The 25,256-nt window shown below is 37.9% G+C and overlaps 3 protein-coding genes across 5 annotated transcripts in view; 1 reads left to right on the top strand and 2 right to left on the bottom strand.

Annotated features, from left to right (window-relative positions):
- The first annotated feature begins 349 nt into the window (after positions 1 to 349).
- On the top strand, positions 350 to 3,303 carry cldn7b (claudin 7b). Of its 2 annotated transcripts, XM_032577033.1 has the most exons (4): positions 352 to 862; positions 2,146 to 2,310; positions 2,392 to 2,476; positions 2,561 to 3,303. In XM_032577033.1, exons 1-4 carry the CDS (start codon positions 640 to 642, stop codon positions 2,715 to 2,717), a joined length of 630 nt encoding a protein of 209 aa, XP_032432924.1. In that variant the 5' UTR covers positions 352 to 639; the 3' UTR covers positions 2,718 to 3,303. The 2 variants fall into 2 exon arrangements, with proteins under 2 accessions (XP_032432923.1, XP_032432924.1); XM_032577032.1 differs by having other exon boundaries at positions 350 to 862; positions 2,146 to 2,476.
- A 2,595-nt stretch (positions 3,304 to 5,898) lies between these two features.
- On the bottom strand, positions 5,899 to 12,199 carry npm1a (nucleophosmin 1a). The gene is made up of 11 exons (XM_032577111.1): positions 12,047 to 12,199; positions 10,896 to 10,975; positions 9,586 to 9,705; positions 9,376 to 9,469; positions 9,158 to 9,282; positions 9,021 to 9,073; positions 7,716 to 7,773; positions 7,543 to 7,638; positions 7,322 to 7,429; positions 7,156 to 7,230; positions 5,899 to 6,875 (listed from the first exon to the last, which is right to left on the bottom strand). Exons 1-11 carry the CDS (start codon positions 12,093 to 12,095, stop codon positions 6,825 to 6,827), a joined length of 909 nt encoding a protein of 302 aa, XP_032433002.1. The 5' UTR covers positions 12,096 to 12,199; the 3' UTR covers positions 5,899 to 6,824.
- A 1,350-nt stretch (positions 12,200 to 13,549) lies between these two features.
- The window catches only part of kcnip1b (Kv channel interacting protein 1 b), a 28,865-nt gene continuing 17,158 nt past the window's right edge, over positions 13,550 to 25,256 (bottom strand). For both annotated transcript variants that reach the window (XM_032576805.1, XM_032576806.1), the window contains 7 exons: positions 19,280 to 19,404; positions 19,112 to 19,181; positions 18,934 to 19,004; positions 17,811 to 17,918; positions 17,623 to 17,727; positions 17,014 to 17,076; positions 13,550 to 16,192 (listed from right to left, as the gene is read on the bottom strand). In XM_032576805.1, coding sequence (XP_032432696.1) covers positions 16,145 to 16,192; positions 17,014 to 17,076; positions 17,623 to 17,727; positions 17,811 to 17,918; positions 18,934 to 19,004; positions 19,112 to 19,181; positions 19,280 to 19,404 — 590 coding nt within the window. In that variant the 3' untranslated portion in view covers positions 13,550 to 16,144. The remainder of the gene's footprint in view (positions 16,193 to 17,013; positions 17,077 to 17,622; positions 17,728 to 17,810; positions 17,919 to 18,933; positions 19,005 to 19,111; positions 19,182 to 19,279; positions 19,405 to 25,256) is intronic.

Below are 25,256 nucleotides of genomic sequence, written 5' to 3'. Positions count from 1 at the left end.
GTATCTAGTCATCACCTGACGTAATTTAATTGAATGATAGGACATAACGACTCTTGTTTCGTATCATTAGCAAGAATGCACTGAGCAAAATTATTTTAATTTAGAAAGGTATTGAAAGTGAGACGAAATAAACATGTTGAAATTGTATTCGCATGTTTTTACTAGACATTTTCTGTTTCAAAACCATATCAAACCAGGCGTAGTATCAGTGTTACTGTCCGGTGTCTTGCCAGGAAACGCTTACATCACGAAACTTCAAGTGTTCCTTCTTACGCCGATGAGTCGAAACTGCGTGCGCGTCCCCGCCCACCTGCCCTAGAAACCGCCTAAAAAAGCTCGCTCCCGCCGTCCACTCCCTAGTTAAGGTGCGGAAGAGGAACAGGTGCGCAAGCATTTACCGAGAGAGTTTTTAAGCCGACATATCGCTGCTGTGTGCTACTCTTTCATTTGCAGAAAGCAAAGGACCTTTTTAATATATATATTTTAAGAAGGACATAACTTTATAAGAAGCAAGTAGAGTAGGTCTTTTTTTGTGTTTTGCTTGTTGGACTTTTAAGGAACAGGACTTTCGCAGCAGGTGGACGTCTTTGGCTTTTTGTTGCTGTTGTTCCCAACTTAGAAGGAAAACAAATCGTCGAAATGGCAAACAAGGGTCTTCAGATTCTGGGCTTCGCTCTGGCTCTCATGGGTGTGATTGGATTGATAGTTGGCACCATTTTGCCACAGTGGAAGATGTCGGCCTTTGTTGGGTCAAACATCATCACGGCCGTGTCTATGTACGAAGGACTGTGGATGTCCTGCGCGTTTCAGAGCACAGGCCAGATCCAGTGCAAAGTGTACGACTCCATGCTGCAGCTCAACAGTAAGTAACAGTAATTATGCTTTGTGTTTAAAAATAATAATAATAAACGGGGGTCAGTATGTAACTATGTGTTTTGACGGAGTTAACCTAAAAATATGACCCCCACTCCTAGTTCTACATGGGCTTTGTGAAAGGTCACCTAGACATTTATTCCAAGGGAAAAAAGTAACTAACAATTCACCTGTTACCATTTTATTGCCGCTGCTTTTCATGTCAGTTGGTACTTTACTTTTGGCTCCAGTGGCCTTGACAAACAAGTTTTTCTTTTGAATAAGTCCCTTGTTTGACATTACATGTTTTTTTTGTTGTTGTTGTTTTTAACCCAACCGGGACCTCGCCTACTCTGGAGGGAAATTGCTTAAAACCGTTGCTAGAAATTCAAATATTTAACATTCTTTGCATTTTCCACCTGAAAAGCGGGGAATCAACACAACGGCCTGGGCCTAAGGGCATTATTGTCCTGTAAAGCCCTCCCTCCTTGCGGAAATCTTTTTTTTTTTTTTTTTTTACACAGCAGATGTAGTTAAAGGTTAAACACCTGGGTAAGCCATTGTTTAGTCAACAGACCCTATAGAACAGTACAAAAGGCCCTTTACCTGAAGGAAGTGCATAACAGTGGGGAAGTCTAAAATAGCCTGAATAAAGTTTAGTTTTGTTGGTTATCAAAGACAGAAACGGGAAGTTTAAGAGGTTTAACATGGAGTATTTTAGATGTGGTGTGAAGTTTTTTAACTTCCTGTTGGCTGACTGGCTAAATGGGAGGTGCTACTTCCCCCCACACTTTTTTTTTTTTTTTTTTTAGATAATCAAACCCATCAAGGAACTCGGGTGCCATCATATATTTTAGTATGAAAGCCAATTGCATTTATAAGACTGATTCCAAGAGACTGGGAATATATCTGGTGGCTCCAAACACCGGCAGCTGAAGTTTCTCAGAAAAGCGGGCTGAGTTGCTAGAACTGGGAGTGTCCTTCTTAACAAGAAATTTGAAACCTGGTCAGACCTGTTTTAGCACACCTACACAATCTACCACCCTACCCCCACGCTATTTCCTGAGTTTCTGACTGAAGCCAGTTTCTACAGTGGCAAGAGATGGCAACTGTTCTGTCCCAAAGGAATTTTATAACACCTTTTCCCAAAAGGTGGCGCCTACATGCACACATGAACCGGGCACGACTATAGCGGCATCAGTTCATTGAAACTATTTATTTTTTTGTCTTGTTTGCGTGTTGGGTTTGACAATAACTGATGGCCTGACCGACTTCTTTTGTTCCCTTATCTAGGTGCCCTTCAAGCAACACGCGCCCTCATGGTCGTGAGCATAATTGTGGTTGTAGCTGGGATGGGGGCAGCTTGTATGGGGATGAAATGCACCAACTGCGGAGGCGACGACCAGGTTAAGAAGGCAAAGATTGCTATGACTGGTGGCATTATTATCTTGCTTGGAGGTAAGAAGCAAATCCCTAAACTCAAACCAGGATCTTTCAAAACTAGTGGAAACGTATCAAATAATGCATGTTCTCCCACAGCTTTGTGTGCCATTGTGGCCTGCTCTTGGTATGCCAACGACATCGTCCGAGCCTTCTACGATCCCTTCACTCCTGTCAACACAAAGTGAGTTTTTCTGGATTTTTGGTTGCGCTTACTTCTGTACGTGCAGAAACAGATTTTACATTTTTATTACTCTGCTCTCCGAAGGTATGAGTTCGGGTCTGCCATCTTCATCGCCTGGGCTGGATCTTTTTTGGGTATAATTGGAGGTGCTATGCTGGCGGCATCCTGCCCAAGAGAAAAGCGTTCGCCCAACTATCCCATGTCCAGCAGGCCCCCCAGCAACAAGCAGGACTACGTTTGAAGAGGATAGGAATTGGTTATTGTTTGAAAGAACATTTTAATATTCACGCTGAATCCATCTGGAGAAATGTATAAAAAAAAAAAAGTATCCATGAAGTACTGACTTTATTTTATATCACCTTTTTAGTTTTTTTGCAGGACTACCATTGATGTTACTGTAATATTTTACCAAATGCTTTGAAAAGTTTTTTTTTAAATACCGGCTGTTTACTTCAGAACACACCGGTCCTGTCCTGTCTGAAACCGTAGTCTGTGCTTTATGTGTACTTTTCAGTGTACTGTGTATGTAGCTGACAGCTGTAAAACACTAAGTTAATTATGGAGAACCTTGATGTAGGAAGCACTTCTCATGCTCAGTACATTTGAATGGACAATGTTGGGTAACATCTGTTTTACTGTAAGGGTTTGTTTTTTATGTCCTTTTTAGACTAAGCTCTTTTAATGCATTAGTAATGATACTATGACTTGTACTCAGATTGCCAATTTTGTAACTTGTGTGAATGAGCTTTGCTTGTATTGGCTTTTTTTTTTTAATCTGAAGTTTTTATGTTGTAAATAAAGTTAAAGTGAAAGATCTAATTTCTTGATACTGACTTAAAAATGCTTAATATATTCAAACTTTATATAATGGAAAGACAGACTGGCTCTCAAATATCTAATTTAAATAACTTTCTGCCAAGAAAGAAGTCACAAGTTAGTGTTTCTGAAGTAGAACTGTTATGGATTATTATTTTTTTGGGTCTGTGTATTTGCTCTGATTAAAAGCGTACTTTCATAACATAAGATTGGCGCCAGTCACAATGATAAGTCAATCACCCCTTAGAGAGGCTGCAGAATGCATGCTGAATTCTTTACTTCACTCCATCATCCTTGAACTGTGCTGAGTGGAGCCCAGCACTGGATGGTGACTAGCTCTGTATTAACTCTCTGTTCCAAAATGAGTTTGCATTATACACTGCATCATTGTGCATTAAATCTTTTTGATAACCTCACATTTAAGACTGATTAGGATATGGAGTAAAGATTTCAGTGTTGTGCAGACTAAAACGAAAGAAACAAATGTCCCTCTGTGGGAAAATACATTTGTACCAAGAAAGTGAAAGACAAGTTGAAGCATGTAGCTTTACACCGAAGATTGTACAGAAAGAGCAAATTTACAGTTGATGAAAATGCCCCGAAGTTTAAAAAGGGCACACTCTGATCCAATGAAATGTTCAGCAGATTAGAATTTCAAATATGTATGCATGAAGGCCAATTATAAGTGAAAAAACCTGCAAGTAGGTTATTTGAAATGAGAAACTACAAAAACAACAGGGATGTAAACGAGCCATGAGTTTCTCATACTATAAAAACGGCTGGGAGGAGGAACCTATGGTTATGCTTGCTTGTGCCCCTAGAATGCAGCAGTCAGGACATTAACCTCCCTGGCTCAGCAACAACTTCTTGCATTAGCAGTTTTCTTTTAAGCCATAGTTTTCTCTCTCTCTGCCTGCACTTGGTCAAATTGTCATCATAGGACAGTGCTGGGCTTTCTGAGGAAATATGTTCCCTTGAAACACACCATACCTGCTTTCTAAGCTACAAATCTCTACTGCATACTTTTATGCTGTGGTAGAAGGTCTTCCTGTAGGTGGACGTTCAAACTGCAGCTTGTTAAAATATAAAATGTAGAGCCACCTTATGGCGATGGGGGGAGGGGAGCCTTACTCGGTGGACAAAACTGCATTAATCCCAATAAAACATGTAGCCCAGTTTATTACATCTGGAAGTAGCACTACTTGAGATTGACAGTGTATCTGTAATCCTTTAAACAAATGAATAATCTGAAGTATATTTCGAGAAGGTGGGGTATTCTATTTAGATTCATACCTTGCATTGGTTCAGGTATTTCATTCATCTTCAGAGTATGTTTTGATTTATTGATCATGTGTTGTCTTGCTCTAGTTCTACCTACAATCTGTCCTCGTTCTCGCTGCCAGACTAATCATTAGTGTCCCTTATTGTCATATTATTAAAATAAAGTGGCTTAAACCCTTAGATCAGACTGCTCCAGTCCCTCAAAAGTTCAATATCCAGTCTATTGAACATTGTTTCTTTGCATGAAGAAATAAGTATCTTAAAGCAATACAAGAGCTGAAGTTGTCAACTCCTCCACTGCAATTCCCTTTTTCTTGGAAAAGGAAAAGATATACTTCTGAATAAATTCCTGTCTCAACATTTTTGCAATTTCCTCTAATTTAATCAGCAGAGAAAGCTGCTTAGTCACACCACAGGCAACCAATCAGAGCATTGCAACAGCTGATCATAAATGTATGCTCTCTAAGACTTTGCTACCTTTGTGTAAATAATATACTAATAGCTCAGGCATTTAGAAGAATGGCGCAGCTGAACCAGTGACCTAAATTAAACATCCAATTCCAGTACTTAAATTGAAAAAGAAAAAAAGTTTTCCTTGGAGGTTACATCAAAGGAAACAACTCCGACTCATTTGGAATACAGATAAACAATTTTAATCACCTTCACAACATGAAGGTAGTATCCTCCCTGTAAAGGGCTTGTTAAATCCAAATTCAATAAAGCCCACCTCCGGTTATATCAAACCTCTCTATAGTCATTACTTTTGACTCCATAAAACATTCCATTGGCTGATTCTTTTGTCAGATAGTCAAACACACATCTGTAAAAAACTTTATATGATCAAAGGTCAGAAAAACAGTTTTTACATCCTACTCCCAACACAAGAATGCTTCCTCTAACCCATCCGACTGAGCACAATAAGCTTTAATAAACTTTTTAAAACGAGGCCAAACCCGTAACGTTTAGTTTAACAAATACTCCTTTCGAATTTAATCAAACTGTTCTCAAACATTAATTCTAAATGCAAGCGAGGCAAGTAGACTGAAGTCAAATTCCTCATGTGCACAACTTTGGTCCATAAAGTTCATTTGTCTTCAGTTTCTCAAACCTTAAGAGAACCTCACCTGATATTTAATGAGGATATCAGCTATCCTCATTAGATAGCTGATAAAACTGTGAAAAAATAACCAAGAAATATTTATAATCAAAATGCTAAAACTGGATTATATTAATGAAATACCAATTCTGTAGTTGATGTGTCCTGGGTAGGAAGGTGTGCATTATGGGGGAATGGGAGTGGCAGAGTAAAAGCACTACAAATAACACCAAATGTTAATTTCATTTTATTGTTTTGTTTTAATAAGTTGCTTCAAATAAAAAAGAAAAAAGATCAAACACTGCAAGCATCCTGAAACCTGGGAACATTTCTGATTCTAACAGAAACAGTAAAAAAAAAAAATTAAGAGCCACACCATATTGTTTTAATCAATTTTGAGACATGAACAATCAAACCAGATGTTTAAAAAAAAAAAAAAGTAGTAAAGATTTTAAAAAATTATGTAACTAAAATGGAAACGGAATGGAATGATCTCACTTACCACTCCTACACCTTCATGATCTTACTTTAGTCAAATGAGCACCGAATTTGTACCTTTGAATTGTGAGCACACACTGGAATTTCAGAGAAAGATTACACAAGTCATTTGCAGACTCCCTAAGGCATAAAACACCTTTCAACGATACACAGCCTTACCGTTGACGGCCCTAAGGGACTCTCAAGTTTTAACAACTTGACAAAGCTGAAGTGCATTTTATCCAACTTGTTACTCATGAGGGGGAAAAAAAAAAACATTAATTGGACGGTTAAACATGACAAGTTTTGAATAAGTTGATCATGGTTGAGTCAACAGTCAGGAATAAAGGGGTAGATTATTTCAACAGTCATTTAACAAGGTATGCATTTTGTATGATGTGATGCTTTTTACACCCAAGAGAACAATTCAATTTGAACCAGATATAAGAGAAAACAAATTTACATACACTCGTGTCCTAACAGTCCAGAAACTTTCATTTCCAGTAATCTTTGAAAAGGCTTCAGTTTGTCTAAAGGAGGGGGTGGTACTAATATTCAAGCTCTACATTCAGGAAGGCAGAGTGATTCCAAGGAAAACTGAGGCACAGACTTAGACTTTGAGAATATGAGAGGCTATGGGGATGAACAGGTCATAAAATTGGTAAAAACTACAGTCAGCTACTTTTCGTCCTTCAGCGACTGTCGCCACTTCCACAGATCTGCAATGATCTAAAGAGAAACGAAACAACATGTCACACCCATAAAGAAACAATCAAACAGCCTCAGGGGAAATGGCAGTATCGGAGCTACGTGGATTCAGTTCTACTAATCTAAAATGTTGGAAATTTAAATATGTGGCTATAGTGCCCTCTTGTGGCAAAAAAACATGCATGAAATATGAAAAATTAGAAACATTCTTGGATTGTTTTTGTAATGCTTCTACCAACCATATAGCCTACAAAAAATATCTGTAAACTGATTGCTTTTCATAAAAAAGTGGCTGTTTTACCTGGGGGTCGCACACTTTGTTGGAATTCTTCACAAAGTTCTCAAACTTGGGCTGCACTTTAGGTAACATGACACCCTAGAAAAGGCAAATTCTTCGGTTATCACACCAAAATCATTAACAGGCAATAAATTAGGCAGGTTTAGGAAGCATGTCTAAGTACACCAACCTTCTTCATTGCCTCCATCAGCTTAATTTTAAGCTGAGGTAAGGTTAAATTCACTTTGGGAGTTGCCGGAGTCTTCGGTGACTTCTCGGCTTTAACCTTGGGGGTCTTCTAAAGTAAACAAAGGTCAACTTAAATTAGCCCTGAGCTTTCAGGAATTCATCAGTGCTTTGGTAGACTCCATAAATGTTTCATAGAAGCCGTGTTTGTGAAAAGCATCTAACCTGCTTTGGGGCAGGTGTGCTCTGCGCGGAGTTCTTGCCATTCTGAGCCGGGCCCTTTTGTTTGGCCGGAGTTGCTTTGGGCTGGGTTTGTTTGGCCTGTGATGAAGAGATAGCCATAAGAAAGAGCACACACAATATATTTTAATGCACAAAACCTCTGAATGTTTGCTCACCTTCACTGGTGATTCCTCAGCTTCACTCTCTTCATCCTCATCCTCCTCTTCGTCATTCCTTTGGGAAGGAAAAAAAGAAAAATTCAGAAAATCTGATTAGTTGAAATGCAACTCCATTCTTGACACAAAGATAAAAATGTCATGACTGTAACTAATGGCTAAATTAAAACAGCAAAAACATCTACACAGCTCTAAAAGAAATTACAGTACTGTAGGACTGAATAGGCTTACAATGTAATGGTAATTTATAGCATTGATAAGGGATTTGAATCTTGATTCTTATTTTAATCTATTTTGATTAGATCAAAAGAAGAAGAATTTAAAGACAAAACCAGCCCACTCAGGCTTAATCAGAACAAAACTCGTCATTTCCTACTAGGGAGCAAATAGGGTCAACCATAAACTTACAGACAACAAAAAAAATAAATAAATAAAAATAAAGCAACCTTAAAAGGTTTGTAAATGTATATAAATATCAGACTGGCTGAACTCATTTTCTAACAATAAGGTAACATAACCAGGTAGGTTCTCGAACTGTGGTAGAAAAGCGCCATCTAGTGGTTCTTATTAAAATTTCTTTTCACAATCATTTTGAAATGCAGCATTCACTCAAGGCTCTTGCATCCGTAACAAGAGGAGGCCTTCATTGTTAGTCGATGCCATTTTAGAATTTGCTACAACCAAACGTGATTTTTTTTTTTTTTTTTACAAAAACAAAGATGCGTAGAAGGTTACAGTTGTTATCCAGCAAATGGACTGCTGGGGATGTTTAGAGGGCAAAACTAATTACTGTATGGCAGTGTTTCTCAATTCCAGTCCTCACGCCCCCCCTGCCTGCATGTTTTAGGTGTTCCCCTTCTGCCACATGCCTGGATTGAATAATGGGTGATTAACAGGCTTCTGAAGGACTTGATGGTCACGCAATCATTTGAATCAGCTGTTCTGGTATAGAGGCACATCTAAAACATGCAGAGCAGGGGGGCCTGAGGACTGGAATTGAGAAGCACTGCTGCATGGAAACGATTAGACTGATTCTGATAGTGGATTTCCCCTTTTAACATGAGTCATAAAGATGGTACCTTGTTAGTAAAGTGTTCTACCCTTAATGCTGGGGAACCTCAGCAATAAAGCTTCACCTCAGAGCAGCATTCTGTTCTGCTACAGAGAGACAGTCTGAACTCTTAACCCAGATATATGTGCCATTTAAATATATATATTTGAATTCAATTCTGAGAATATCAAATTATTGCATTCTGTAAAAAAAAAAAAAAAAAAAAAAAAAAAAAAGTAAAGCTCGATACTCACTCATCTTCCTCCTCATCGTCCTCGTCATCCCCTGCTTCCATTTTTATTTTTTTCTGTAGAGATCAGATCAGGTTTGGTTCACACAGACGTCTTTCTACATGGAACCTGGTGAGGTTTGTTAAATGACTGAGACAAACCTGAGACTTGGCAGGAGGGAATGGGATTAATCTTTTCTTTGACGCTGGAACGGCTTCCTCCTCTTCCTCCTCCTCTTCTTCCTCTTCATCATCTTCTTCATCAAAAGACTGGTCGTTCTCCATCACTTTTGGGGAAAATATTCAGAAGTTTAACATGAGCCAGCTGTAAGTGCTGGAATAATGTCAACATTTGGGCTTATTTGCCAACAAATACTCACTGATGAGGTGTTGTCCACTGAGGTGAACTGGACCTGAACCGGTCTTCAGACGAAACACTGCTGGGGGTGTGACTGTGAACCCACCAAGACACACCTGAAGAAGAACAACATCAACCAATAAGATAACAAGGTAATATGTATATCAGATATACATAATATCTAACATACCTGGTAAATATAACATCAATGACTAGGTAGATATAGACTTACGCTGGGCAGGGTGGACGGCTTGAGTGAAACTAGCGCTGCCTTGACTTTCTGACCCTCTGAATCCTGTCCTTCAACCTCCACCAAGTGGAGTTCATCCTTGGAGCTGGGGTCCACACATGCCTGCAGGAGTAAGAACAGCAGGCAGATTTAAAAACCCCAACTTTATTCCCAGAACCTTTACTGTGACTTTCAGCTCAGATCTTTGCAGAATTTTTCTTCAGTTTCAAAAGCCCAACTGGTGACACCTACTATAATACTATAGATTCCAACCAAAAATGGCAGATAAAGAGTCTGATTGCTGTGTAAGGGGATGGATAATAAAGTTTTTCAGTGACCAGTGCACCACCATTGTCATGCATGATGAGCTGTTAATGAAACACACTGAGGGTAGAAAAATATGTCACCAAGTTGTTTTAAGCTGCTGAATGAAGTTAGACGTGCCGCCGGCTACATGTTCTAACAAATAACATGTTTATATAAAAGCTTAAATCAGCAACATTCAACTCCTGCTCTTAAAAACCGGCATCCTGTGTGCTTCTGATGCGTTTTTGGTCAAGCGAGAAGTCAAATTCTTGATACACCCTCAACATGTCATCAGGTACTACAGGAGCCAGCTAATAAACCATTCAGAGGTGCTGGAAATGGATAGCAGCTAAAATTCACACAAGTTTGACAAATCAAAACTGCCTTACACTGGTGCTGCTGACCTCAACATTGCTTAATTGTAGATAATGTCAAGATCTAAACCACACAGAATCATAATGCATACAGTTAATGAATACAAGTCATACTTTTTAATCACTAAATTTGAACCCAAGGCTGTAATAAAGATTTTTTTTGTTGTTGTTTTGAAGTTGGACTCTAATTGAACCGAGGCCTATTTTTTTTGTTCATTCCCAGTTCAATCTCATTGTGTTTAATATAGCTTTATGTCCTATTTGCCTAGACTGCCATTCTGTGGCCTTGTAATAATCAATACAGTTCACTATCTGGGTGCTACCAGCAAAGGAGCTACAGACTGCATGTCTGATTGCCACTGAACTGTTGTTGCAGAGGAAACGTCTTCTCTGATTTCCCCAAAATGAGTAAAGTGTTTACAGATGTTAATTCATTTAGAGCCAGCGATTACCATCCTGAGAAATATTCTGACTGAACTTGTATACAAGTCTGTACTATAGCTGTGCACCAACATTTAATTAAACAGAAGAAATTAACTGTCTAAGAAAAAATAAGCATTATAATGTTCTGTGCGTCTGTTCTGAAGCTTTCTTTTTCTCCTTTTGCATATCTGAGGGACTTATGGGACTCACCATCCTCAGATCTAGTTGATGCTCCAACTCATCATCATCAGGATTGAAGACCACCTCCTTGCCGGCTGCCAGAACACACCCTGATAAAAAAAAAAATAATAATAATAATAATAAAGTAAAGGAAAAAACTGAATCAAAATAAAAGTGAAATGCATCTTCAGTCTTGCAATTTTCCAAAGAAATTATTTGGGTTTCAGATGAAGTTTTGAAAATTGACACAGGAGGGCGCTCTGGAGTCCAAAAAAATTACTTGTGAAGATGAAGCACGTGCAGGAAAAGGTCCAAAATGACTTTCTGCTGGTTAAAATATCACTTTATGAACTTAGCAATCAATATATCAATTATAGTTTATGATACACTTTTTTTTGTTGCTTTGAAACAATTTTAAAACAAACTTTTATGTTTAAGACACATTCCAAATACAAAGTAATACACAAACTAATCATGTTAAAAAAGGTTAGTATTTAAAATTCTTAAAAATCAGTAGTTTGTTGAATCAAAATTTTATACTTGATTTGATACATGATCTAAACAAAGGAAACTAAAATGAGGCCCCGTTGGCTACATAAAATTGGCTCCGTACCAAATTAGACTAAAGCCTGTGGAACAGATCGGAGGTAACCAGATGAAATCTCCAGTTAAAATTCAGTGGCTTGTTCAATCTGCGCTGCGGCCAGCAGTGTGCGTGTCTGCAGGCACGTTGAGACGGTTTTAACCTTCATTACAGAAAACAATGTCAATTTAACCTCTAGCTTTAAGTAAGCACGCACGGAAAATGTCGAGTAAGTTTTGAACGAGTGACCCGGTTCGCGTGTTATAGGCTGAATGTAGTTAAAATTTAAAGCAGTTTACTTAAATCACGGGCGCCGCCATATTGACTACAAAAAGCACGTGTGCAGAAAACTGGATCCGAAAGACTCTCGTTTTTTCACCAGGTCTCGAACAACTCTGTTTTACTGCTGTAAAACGTCACATTCAAAAGGTTTTAATGTTTTAAATATCTCATTCTTTGTCACAAAACAGACTTAATATAAATCCCAGAGGAGCGCGTGCGACTTCAACATTGGCCTGAATCTAAGAACTATCTCTTTTAATAGTTGAATCAAGCGACAACAAATATACAAACTCTGGGTTTTAAAACATTATCTCACCATAAAGAAAGGTCTGCGGTGCCATTGGCTCGTCGTTTAGTCCGTTCATTTTCTCGGATAGAGGTAACCCGCTGCCTGCGTTCGCTGCAAATGTAATGTGAGAGGCTTTAACAAACGTGGGTTCTTCTCTTTCTTCTTCTTCTGCTGCTTCTTCTTCTTCTTCGCTGTATGAAAAACAAAACGGCAACACTGCCCCCCACAGGATAACAGTATTATGAGTTTCTTCTTCTGCTTTATCTCCTGCTTTATATTAATCTACTGCTCTCGACTGGCTACTATTTACCTTTACACTGCTATTGCTTTCTAATGTACCTTTAAACAACGCATTATACTGCGACAGACTGGCGACCTGTCCAGGGTGAACCCGCCTCTCGCTCGGAACGCTAGATGGAGATAGACACCAGCACAACTCCCGACCCCACTAGGGACAAGGGTGTTGGAAAATGGATGGATGGAAAAATCATAATTTAATTATACTTTTATATTTTGAACACTAATGTGCAGTCTCAAAACATTTTAAACAACAAATACAATTTTTTTTAAAAAAATAAATTCTATGTACTCAATGAAAATCTGTGTAAATATAGTGGAATTCCGTGTGTCAATCTCCAGGAGATTTTGCATTTATTGTTTTTAATCTTATTTAGACTTTATGTCACTGATGAGGCTATTTACAACAAAATGACACTAAATCACACTAAAAATAAATATCAGCAGGAAGGTCTTTTAAAACAGCAAACTGATTTTCAACCGCTTCAGAGATGAGATGGCATTTCCAGTCAGTTGTACAAGCTGTACCTGTACCTATTTGCAACTGCATTTAAAACTCCAACATCTTTATAATCTGTTCTGTCATTTTTCCAAAGTTGATCAGAATTCCTAGAAATGTTTAATTAATTACTTATGAATATTGGTTTCCTCTGGTCATAAATGTGACTTGACAGACATCCATTTCTCTGACTCATGTTTCAAAGTGGCAAAGACAACTCAGTCAACTGGATGTGTGCTAATCTCCTTAAGTAAGGAAATAAACAGCAGCTTGAAAAAACTGGAACTGGAAGAAGGGCACATGTTTATCTTTCCACCACACACATGAAGGAGGGTGTTAAGTGTGGTAATATAATTTCTTACTCTTACAGAGCTGGGGCAGCGAGTGGCAAGTCTCCATAACAACCATTTATTTTAAGGCGTTTGTACACATCTTTGTTTGGAGTGTTCAGAACTCTGGAGGACGCTATAGCTCAAGCTTAATCAGCTGCTACTTGTAAGTGCACAAATTTTAATATTCAGAGAAAAGTCTTATTTCTAAAATATATCTGGGCTTTATTTCGGACACATCCTAGTTACTGTAAATGCAGAGTTCTCTGTGTGGTGTTCATCATTTATTCATTTATGCAGTGTGTTTTGCAGAACGTTGCATATTCCCTTGTCCAACACAATGATGTGAATAGCTTGAATATTTTATGATATCTAGCTTACGCAAAGTAAAGTAAAATACAACAATCAAATAATTTAAATATTTATTTTATGGCTTTAAATGAATCTTCTGTTAATATGATATAGCAACTGCTTCAACAAAGGATACTGTACAGCGGGGGAGGGGTTGTCACACAGATGAAGCACACTCTAAAGAACTGCTCCACTGACTTTAAAAAGCAAGTGGTTAATATTTCAGTGATTAAAATACTGTAGGCCTGTGAGTTTTCTATTATCTTTCAAATACTGAAAAACTCACAGAAAGCAACAATCGATGTTCTGTTCTGTCTGTACTTTAGGTGTAAAATCGTTGTTTTGGTCAGTGTCACATGTTCATTATGTCAGGACATATCATTTCAAAGCTGACATTAAATCTGACTTCTGACAACCTTCACCCTTCTATACTTAGCAAAATGAGCTATTCACTACCATCTAAATGCTGGCCTCTGCATTAATGTCAGAGGATAGCCCAGATGTTTTGAGGTCAGGTTATTTTAAAGGTAAAATCTGTCCTCTGATCTGCAAAAGATACCTCTTCTGGAGTCTTTTAAGCAGCGTAAATTCAGGTAAAATGGTCCAGGAGGCTGAAGCTAATAGCTACTCCGAAACGGCCCAAGACTAAAGTGGGCCGTCCTAAACAACTCCAATCTCAAAAACATCATGGTGGTTTATCTGACAGATATAGTCTGAACCTCTAAACATTGCCATATTTCTATTGGGTAAGTATTAAGAGTTAAATAGATGTTTTTTTTTAAATGCACTAAACTAAGCTAGGAGGCAGTGTGACACTGATGTATGTGAAACACATGCTGAGAGCCAAACATGTCAACGTTTTCACTCAGAGTAAATATAAAAAAGTAAGGCTGTTTTGAAATCAGCCAAATATTTTTCACTTAAACTGCTATAATATTTTTGCTTTTTATGGTGCTTTACCAAACTCTGACTGGACAATACATGATTCAATACATGATTCGGAAAGGAAGATCACTGGTGCAGTACAGCGTCCATCCTCCTTTGCCTGTATAAATAAGAATCTGTTTCTTGGGAAATGCAACCCAGTCCAAACATGACAAAGGTTTAAAGGTTTGTAAGATTGTGTTCTCCTGGCCTATAAAGTTTTTGAGATTGGATAAAATATTTCGATGTTTTTGGTTTTACAAATCTTTAAGGCAGTAAAAGTCAATTGGTCCAACACCCTCCAACCTGGATTATTATTAAAGAAAGTTGCCAACTAACTTCCACATAGTAGATAAAACTCTAATATTCTTCATGAAATATAGATTTGTAAATCTGCTTCAATCCTAAAGACGATATAGTAATTTGTTGTGAATGCTTTCTTACATTACATGGATATTTAACTGAAAGTATGCAGTCATTTAGAGTAGAAATGAAGAAAGGACCTTTGTAAAGATTTCTATTCAGTGTTAAACTGCAGGCAGTTTAAAGCTCATGCTCTGTTCAGAAAACAAAGTTTTTTCATAAGTACATGCTATGATAATGAGGATTGTTGGCAACACACCACTACCTAGGCTACTTGTGTTTCTTTGGTAAATAACTCTTGCATCAGTTTAATTGCGACGAGGATTAAAATACTTCTCACTATGACATTTATGAAAACTGGAGTATGTAGAAGGATATAGGACTAGCCGTTAGCTTTAGCCTCAGGGGAAATGCTACTACTCACTCGGCAAAAGTGTCAAAAGAGTTATCTTCAGCAGCTGAAATATTAAGAGCACATGACTATTTTATCGCAACTTAACTTTGAAAATCCCAAACTATTCCTTAAATAATGTAATCCCTGGAAATTCCATATATTTCTTTGCTTTGCTTTGACTTGACCTCATAAAAATGCTATCAATTAAAAGTCATACACATTTGATTTTTTTTGACAACATGAAGTCTTTTGAAATACAAAAGACAGGCAACTGACACAGCATGTAAGGTCTATATAATTTACTACCTTAAACGTTTGAACTCTCTAATGCAGGCGTTTCACAGAACAACAACAAGCAAAAGACAGAGAGGTCTGAGCAGCAGCCAAGTCAACACAAATGTAGTAGCATCACTAAATCCAGAGACTCGCAAATTAAATTTTTAAATCCTTCCAACCACTGGATGTATGAGTCAATAAATGCGGATGTACTTATGGCAAACCTTTGAGGAAAAATTTGACAAGTATCAGGAAAGTAAGACATTTTTTTCCCCTCAAACACATGCAAGTAAGTCTGGATAGAAAAAAGCAAACAACACATGGCAAAAAATGAAAAATAGGTCCACCTCTGGAAGGCATGTTTCTTCAAAGGTCAAAGCATCCTTTCAATGTCGGAGCATCTTTATCTATAAACGGCCAATCTGTTTGACGGAGCTCAACGCCTGTCACATTAATCACTTTGCTGTGTGGCCAAACGCAGCGGGAAGGCTGAGGGCATTCCACTCCAGTCCCCTCATTAGTGTCATCACAGGAAGCTCTGGCTGCATCCAGAGCTCAGCTGGCGAGAGCAGAAACAGGAGGATAGACTGGATGTACGGCACATGTGCACCCCAACACACATACACACACACGCCCACACACACAAAGCCCTCTGGTTTGCCATGCTCCTGTCTTCTTCATTTCAAGCCGTCCTACATCACGTTTTCAAACAGCTGCATGGATCTCATCATGTTTTCATCCTGCAGGGAGATAGAAGGCGGATAAATGAGTTTTACCGTCAGCACTGCTTTAAAAACTAAAGTAGATGACTACTGTGTGTTGAGTAACTGATAGGAAAACATTTACAAATATATGACATACTGTAAGTTGACAAAGCAAGGCCACTTAAGCGACGGTTAAGTCGGTCTTGGATAACAACCTGGATTGATTTTATTGTAATCCTCTACTTCAAACAGCTCCTGATTTGGGTTCTTATAGAAGTTATCTTTGCATTAAGCTGCTTGTTTAATTTTTTCTACAGGTTTTCGTTAAGTATTTAAGCACAGTAATGTTTAATGTAAAAAAAAAAGGTTAAAAAGAAAAGACATTTTGTCTTTTACATGTTCTTAAAAATGTTGTGGGTGTTGGATTGTGTTTTTTTAACCCTCGTTCGTTGTGCCACTTCTCAGACATAAGAGTTTTTACTGACACACTTATGTGTATAAAGTAATTCTTCCATTCAATGTTCTTTTTTTTTTTTTTTTTTTTTTTTTTAGCAAACATCTCAATTAGTTTTATTTCCTAAACTAAACTATAATTTGCTGAGCCAAAATATTGAGTCAGCAAATTATTGGAACTTTGACACACACACACAAAATTTTAAAAACTGGGCATTTATACCAGCATACATAGAACTGCTGAAAAATTGATCTTTCCCATAAAGCTGTGCAATGTATAATTATCAGAAAAATACAAATTCAAACTGAAAAGACAATATAAGCAGAGATGACAGGATAGGTTACATTATGCATTTACTTATTGTTCTTAAGCATATGCCACACAGATGTTGGAAAATGCGTACCTCTTGGCAGGCAATAATAAACTCTTCCATAGTCACCACTCCGTCTTTGTTCTTATCCATCTTCTGTAGGAAAATAAAGGGTAATTAGTGGTAATTTAAGGTTCCATTGAAGTTTGCTGACAGTGTAACGAAATGCAAAGACTAAGCAAAGAATAAAGAATGTGTGCAGGTGGTTCCAGACTACTGTCAAGCACTGCAAAGATCTCATCCAGAAGCCTTGTTGAATAAGCAACTTAAAAATAGGTTTATGAGTCCAGTTCCTCCCTCTAGAACACTAGACGTCCACAAATGTCTTTTCTCATGGCTAGGTCAGGCTGACAAGCTGTTTTTCTTTTTTAGCATAGAAACTCATGTTGAACTTGGTCTTTGTTTATTCTCCTCTGATTTGTGTCATATTCAGCCCTAGAAAAGACGTACTCATGCAGTTTAAACAAAATGAGCTATTTATTTCAGTCATTCAACAGCAAGTTTTGGCAGGAGGAAGATCATTAAAACTGTTTTTTTTCCTTCATTGTGAAAGAGTCAGTTTTAGCTAAAAGTCTTGCCTTGTTCAGTCAGTCTAGTAACAACTTGCCTCTTCTATGTTGCTGATGTATGTTGGAAACAAACCTGAAAAAAGGCATCCACATGCTGCTGTGGGACATCTCCCTTTAAAGCAGGGTAGGTGTACTTGCCCATCATGTCGTAAATGGCTCTTACAATCTCTGTCATTTCCTGCGTGAACACAATTCAAGCCGTGTTGAGAGAAACATTTTAAATTATAATATAGCCACAATGCTCAAGTATCGAGGTCTCACCTCTCTGTTAATGTATCCATCTCTGTTGATGTCATAAAGATGAAACGTCCACTCCAGCTTTTCCCTCAGGGTTCCTCTCAGCAGAATGGATAAGCCCACCACAAAGTCCTGCCAGCAGGACAAGCAGAAACAGCAAGAATGCACAAAAACGTTATTTTTTTACCAGTTTTGTAGGGTGTCTAAGGCTACAGAGGTCAAGTAAGTAGTAAAGCAGTAGTATTCTTTGGATCACAAATTATCTCTACAAAAACTCTCGATGTAAATCAATATTTGGACGATTTTCCTGACAGGTTGCCTTTTCTTCGTAATTTTGCTACATTTAAAAAAAAAGAAGTAAAACCATCGAACTAAATTTTTTTAACCAAACCCGAATGACTGAAAGATTTGCATATTGTGAGTAAAAAATAAGTGAAAAAAGTTTCATCGCAAGCGAGCTAAAACGGTTAGTGATGTATCTCAGAGTTATTAAGAGATCAGATTAAATTCACACCCTATGTTACAATCTTACAAGAGGCTATCCAGTTTGACAAACATGAACCACTAGATGGCACTATAATTTTGACTAGTTTATCTCATGTCATTTCGGAAAGTCTCAAAACTTTGTACCAACATTCAGGGTAATTCAGGGTTATTATTATTATTATTGGACAATTTCTGTATCTTTGGTTTTGGATGGGATTTTGCCAAGGTAGCTGTACGACATATTCTCTGTTTGAAATTCAAGGAAACCAAAGACTATTAAGATGCTCAATACAGACTGAATACGAGGAGTTGGGAAATCACAGAAGAAAGGTATTTCTTATAAACTACTTTTCAACATAATGAGAAACTTTTCATTCGGTTAAAATGAATTTATAAGCCCAAATGCTTCCTCTTGAACTGTTTTGTATATGTACCTCCAACTGCATTGACCATTTTGTTAATATTTTTAATGTGTTCAGTCTGAATACTAACAGGAAAACTGTTAGTTCTGGGTTTGTTCTTGAGTCTGGGTTTGTTCTTGAGGTACAAACCCAGCCATTCGACCAGTACTGTATAGGGAAAGAAATGTGTCTGGAGGGACATGTGAAGTGATGGAGTTGTTACAAAGGACATTATCACATATTATAAGTTGTAGTTTTACCTTAAATTTGATGGAGCCATTGTTTGTTGTGTCAAAAGCGTTGAAAAGATAATGTGCGTACATGCTTGCATCTGCGAAAACAACCACAAAATCAATGTTTAAGCATACAGTGCATAAAAACCAACACCGAAAAGAAATGAAATGAAAAAAAAAAAAAGCAGTGTCAACAACTTTTTACCTCCATGAGGGAAAAACTGTGCATAAATGTGCTTGAAGGTCTCCTCATTTACGACTCCACTGGGACATTCCTTTGGAGGAAAATAACATTTAATAATAATGTCAGTTGGAGTTTTGCTGGAGGGATATATTATGTAGCAAAGCAAAGTGATCTGATGTGTGTAAATACATTCTTAAATCCGCGATAGAGGATCTGCAGCTCCTGCTTGGAGAAGTTAGTTTGGGCTTCCAGTTGCTCGAGACCCTCTGGCCTGTGACACACCATGGTCATCTCAAGCTCATCATCTGCTTTATCTGCAGCAAAAAAAAAAAAAACAAACAAAAAAAACCCACAAAGATATTAATTACTCTCAAAACCTGTGCCCTGCTTATTAAACATATGGTCCTCTGAAAAAAACTAAAAGCTTTTCAGACACTCAAAATGAGAAAAACTGAGACTGTGAAGTTGGCAGAAAACATCATAAATCTGATTACGCTGCAGAAAATCGTGTTTACAGAGGTAGAGGGAAGCAGAACAGGGAGGAAAACACCAGAAATGAAGACGGAAAAAAAAAATAAAAATGAAGGATTCAAGAAGAGCTGCTTGCACATGAAAAACCGATTGCTCCCACAGGAGTTGAAGCGTTTTATTGATGGGAACGCGGTGCTCAGTATCGGGTGCGCCGGAGATGGATGGTGGTTAATGATGTGAGGAGATGCCGGTGCTGCGGGGTCCTGTTTGTCACTGTCGCGCTGTCTGGACACAGGTCAGTGCTCACAGCCAAAACATCGAGCAACGGGCATCTCAGATGAGTTCACAAGGGTGAGCAAATATCCAGAAGGAAACACCCACTGGCAGATGCAGATCCGCTGAGAAAGTGGTGAGGGCAATAAATCTCGGCAGCACAGTTTTCACTGGATTGTGGTTGCACAGTGCAGAAATAAAGAAATATTAGATGTTCTTCAATAAACAACGGCAATTACACTCACAGTACTTCAAATCTGAATTGAGACAGAGCTATGAATTCAACTGGTTTAGTCAAAGCATCAGGTCGATGCCTTCCACACTTATTGGCATTTCTTGTAAAGATGCGAAAAAACCCTTTAGAAATGATCTTACAGACAATTTCAACCTTTAATTGGAGGACATGTTGAATGGGGAAAAATACCACATGAAAGGTATTTGCTTTTCTCCATGTCACCTATAAATTCATCTATCATGCATATTTTGGTCTGTAAGAAGAAGCTTGAGTAACCCATTAAAAAAAATAAACCTAGTTTTATCAAAGGAACATGCAAAAGTCATGCAAAAAGCACCTGCTTGAGATTGAATCCAGAGCCTCCCTAATGCAAGGCAGCAGTTCTAACAACTTCAAAATGCCTTTAATTACATGGGATGATGGAAACGACCAATAAGGGCAGATCTATGTTCATATTTGTAATTTAGAAAGTGGCAAAAAAACTTTGGACACCCACTAGCTGTCCAAAGTGGGTCACATCTACAGTCAGAGCAATTATTAAAAAGTTTAAAACAACTGGACCGGCCTCTCTCTCCTACCTTTAAAATATAAACATGTAGATTTTTGCTAAATGCTACTGGGACTTTAAATCCCAGTAGCTGTATGAAAGTAGGACTACATTTTATGGCAACAGGTTTGGTATGGGACAAAAATATTGGATTATTTAAAACCTCACCTCATTCCCACTGTTATATACAGCATATATGGTGTAGGATCGAGTGAGAATAGGTTTCTTACTCAAAGAACCGTATTTGCGTAAATTTCATCTTTTGGATTTTAAAAATACCAGGGGATTTGAAAATAAAAATGGAGTGCAGTGTGTTAGAAAACAGAAAACTGGTTCTCGGTGGGTCTTTTGGCCCAATGATAGTATTTATGTCATGTACATTCTCCAATGAACCAAAATATATAATCAGATAAACACAGAAGTAATTTATTAGACCCAAATTAAACTTTCTTTCATGGCCATCTCAATCCCCCCAACGTAAATTCGATAAACAAACCTTCCTATAAACAACCTTTGAGAGAGAAGAGAGCATGAGAAAGGATACATGAATTTGGATGAACAAATGGACAATAATGAGGGATATCAATGGGGCAGTGATTTTATATATAGATTAAAAAAAAACATAAATTTGAATGTAAATGTTTCCCCACACTGAGTAAATGTGCTTAAATGTTTGCCCTTCCTAAAATGTTTCAAAATGAAATCATAATGATGGGGCAAAATATCAGTTCCTCGCAACCCGAAGACTCCCTCAGCTATACCGTCCTAGAGCTTCTTGTTGTCATAGGGATTGCATTTCAATGCAGCTTGCACCTTTGCTTCTATTATGACTGACTGTTCGATCTCACAACACAACAAAACAACAAAGGTGTCGACGCACCTATGAACCGGCTGTCAGGGAAGCTTTGATTTACGGCAGATGAAGCAGATGAAATGTAACGGGGGTGTGAGAAAGAAACAGGAAACAGAGGTACTGATTAGAGGGCGGCTGCAGCACTACGCTGGTGAGAGAAGACAGGCGGAGGGTGAGGGATAAAAGATGAGGAGTCAGGGAGAACAACACATGCTGGAATAGGAAACAGGATGTGTTTGACAAGAGTAAAGATGTTTATTAAACGACAAAAAATAAGGCACTGATTTCAGAAAAAAAACACTGCCCAGGGAGGCGCCTAACAGCAGATCAGATCATCTTCTCCTTGTAGAGAATGCAAGCAGAGAGATTATGTTAACATTTTCCCGACATTAACTGTGTTGATTTCCAAAAAGGGATTTTTAAAATATATTAACGGTAAAACAGCTGCTTGATACATGAAGCCTCATCAGCCTCCACTGGGACGGAAGAGCTATATGCTGGCAGGATGATGATAATTAGAGGTGGATATCAATTCTGTTATGTTGTTAATGGCACACCCTGCTGGGATTTCAGGATTTCAGAATGGCAGCATAATTTTTTCCACAACTGTGCAAATATTTCCCACGTTTAGTCACCATCTACGAGTCAGAAAGAGACAAACATTTTAAGGGCCACGAGATGAAACAATATAACTTTGATTGAAGTTAAAACGAAGCAGAAATTAAAACTTGTAAAAGTATTTGAATAAGATGTTCGGAGAAATAAATGGACTCCATTTATTTTCAACACCAAGTGAGAGAATATCAACAAGAGCGACTTTAGCTTGCAACTCAAGCTGACGGCACATCAGCAAAACCTTCTGTGTCAAACAATACAGCATATGTAGCTGATCATCTACATATGGATCATTCACATTTCTGGCATATTTTGGTTAAAAATTTAATCTCACTTGAGAACTCCTCTGAAAACTTTGATAACCACCTATTTTAGTGGTACAAATAACAAATATACCCTTATATTTCCAGCTACGTTCCACAGAAAAATCTGTGAATAGGTGAATCGGCAAATCCGAACCACAAACTGTACAATAATTTATTATTTCCAATTTTGCTTCATGAGAATGCTACTTGGTTAATAAATTGATGAGCAGGAAAAATAAAATAATTCACTATAAAATACTTTAGTAGATTTAGCATTTGCAAAAAAGCAAAAAGAACTTTCTACAGTAGATGCTAAGAGTGTGTTTAGAACCTGAGAATGTTTTCATAAACCCATCCATTTAATCATTGATACCTGAACCAAACCACCTTCTGCTCTTTGAACCAAGCACAGACTGAAGTCAGCTACTGAAAAAGTGTCAAAGTAAAGTAGGTTTAGACACAGGAGGCAGCAGGACTGACTGTGCTACCATAACAAACATTGTTCCAGCCTCCATGTTATTGACTTTAGCCTTCCAGTTATAGCCAGCAATCGCTCATTTTCAACTGCACTGCAATATGCCCTGAGCTGGTATCCCAACATGGAGTCATTTCTGAGCCGGCATGTGGAATCACGCCCCAGAGTAAATGAGCAAATTACTCTATGAATTCAGTAACTTCTGTAGTTAATTTTTAAGAGAATGAAGTAAGACAAATATCATGTCTAAACCTAATCAACTCTTCAAAATATATATTGCTGCCACTTTTTCTGCTTTTTAATCTTTGGATTTGACTTGTAGGACATTGTCTTTTGTTGCCTATAACATGACTTCTTGGCTTTATCTGGACTTTTTTTTTTTTGCTTCATTTAGTGATGTTTTATTGTATGCCCTAGTTCCTGTTATTTACAATCTCTCTCGCAGAATTTAAAGGGTTCATGCATTCATTTAGTTCAATGCAAGCAATATTGAACCTTACGTTTTAGGTTGCTGATCATGTGTAAGTTCTAGAACATCATAGTACTGTTTGCACTTCATCCTGGTTGCCTCTGCCTTCATGGCTAAAGTTGTTGCTGATATTTTAACCTCATTTAGCCCATTTTTATGGTGTGAAATTCCACTCTGTGACAGGCTTTCCTAATCCAAAATATTCTCATATTAATGATTGCAAATCTTAAGATGGTCACAGAGATAGAAGGTATAAGAAGAACAAAGAATTTTTTTTATATTTCAATGTGTAATATTCTTATTTTGAATATATTTGTACAAGCATATGTAGCAATATTCAGTTTATAAAAATAAGCACTCCACTGGAAAGAATATTTGTTCCAGGATTGTTAAACAAGGAAACTTGTCAAAGCCGAGGGAAAAGGAAAACACTGCTGGCTCTACAGTTAGCACGGATAGCTTGAGTTAGCAGCCAGACTACATGACTAGTTGGCATGCATATAGAATCTAGGGATGTAGCGATACAATAATCTCACGATACGATACGATACACGGTACAATATATATCATGATATTTGGCAAACAATACAATTCGATACGATTCGATGCACTTTTACAATTTTCTGAAAGATTTTAAAAGCACAGAGTGATTTTAGTGACATTTTGTGTTCCATAGACTTGGATTTAATCAACTGAAAACTGATTAAAAGCACCAACTACACAATACCTGACTGATTGGACAGAGGCTAACAGTCTACAGCTGGACAAAATGAATCAAAGATGCAGTGAGAAAATTTATTTTTGTCATTTAATTCATGTGGATTTGACACAAAACTCAAAGTTTTTACAGTGATCCAGGCACTGAGTGGGGAGATCATCAGCCTCTGTAGACTCTCAATATGCAAATTATTGCACTTATGTTTTTATTTTGAGCATACTGTGGCTGCGTTTTGGAGTAAAAAACAAGTATTTTGGACTATAGGGAAAAGGTTTTTCTACTTTGGCTCCCGGAGTTAGCCATGGCTGTAAGCTGTTTACTACTAGCTGCTGGGGGAGTGGCTCTGCCTCACCCCGTAGTGATCGACTCCTTGCAGCTGCGCAGCGCCGCCATTCCCCTGCTTGGATCTCTGATTAGCTGCCTCTCAAACTGCCAGTATCTCATCGTATTCTCAGTCTCTGATACTCTTTGTCAGGTGCTAATAAGAATGATCGATCCGCCATCGTCATCATGGAAATCCTCACTGCGCCCAGACTGCGGCTGCGGGTTTCCCTTCTTCGTTTTCCAGCTCAAAACAGAGCGCCACTGCCTGCTGCGTGTTCATTCTTCAGGTAATCCTTTATATACAGAACAGAAACCACTAAGCTAAAAACAAATCACGAAGTGGATGCCACCAGTCGCTCCGATATCCAAAGTTTGCATTAAGTTTGCGATCTCACTGCTTTTGCCGCTACTCCGTTCCGCTCCTCTTTCACGCTTGCTTGCGCAACTTTACTTCGTTTCTTAGCAACAAAACACAGCCCATCGTTATTTATTGAAGATTTGAGATTTCCAAAAACAAAGGAATCTGATGTTGCGTTTCGGTTTTTACGTTTGGAAGCTCATTCCCTTTCACATAACCAGAAAAGCCGGTTTTTGACATTTCTCTGACATTTGGAAAAATATGGTTTACTTATTTTAGCATAACTCGGTACTTGGCAGATGAATGCAGATCTTGATATTGAATAAATCAGCTAAACACTCTCTAAACATTCCTCCTGTAAAGTACACCGACAATAACTGTCTGAGCCAATTGGCTTGTACATCAGCATTTGAAGTTCCCTTCCAAACACAACTTGAACAGCATTAACTTGAAGAAACTTTTTAGGGCCAAATGACATATTGTGATGAGAAAATAAATTGTAGACAGAGTGGGAATAATGTTT

Source organism: Xiphophorus hellerii, chromosome 11, assembly GCF_003331165.1.
Source record: "Xiphophorus hellerii strain 12219 chromosome 11, Xiphophorus_hellerii-4.1, whole genome shotgun sequence".
In the NCBI taxonomy this organism is placed as follows: Eukaryota; Metazoa; Chordata; class Actinopteri; order Cyprinodontiformes; family Poeciliidae; genus Xiphophorus; species Xiphophorus hellerii.
Note: the sequence above shows the minus strand (reverse complement) of the source record. Positions and strands in the feature narration are given on the sequence as shown.

Bases quoted from the DNA above. Each gene is read 5' to 3' on its own strand.
- npm1a (XM_032577111.1), bottom strand. From the start codon at position 12,095: ATGAACGGACTAAACGACGAGCCAATGGCACCGCAGACCTTTCTTTAT. The intron at 9,706-10,895 runs GTGAGTCCCATA...TTACTCCTGCAG, and splicing joins ATCAACTAGATCTGAGGATG to GCATGTGTGGACCCCAGCTC. The intron at 9,470-9,585 runs GTAAGTCTATAT...GTTCTTCTTCAG, and splicing joins AGCCGTCCACCCTGCCCAGC to GTGTGTCTTGGTGGGTTCAC.
- cldn7b (XM_032577032.1), top strand. From the start codon at position 640: ATGGCAAACAAGGGTCTTCAGATTCTGGGCTTCGCTCTGGCTCTCATG. The intron at 863-2,145 runs GTAAGTAACAGT...TCCCTTATCTAG, and splicing joins CTCCATGCTGCAGCTCAACA to GTGCCCTTCAAGCAACACGC. The intron at 2,477-2,560 runs GTGAGTTTTTCT...TGCTCTCCGAAG, and splicing joins TTCACTCCTGTCAACACAAA to GTATGAGTTCGGGTCTGCCA.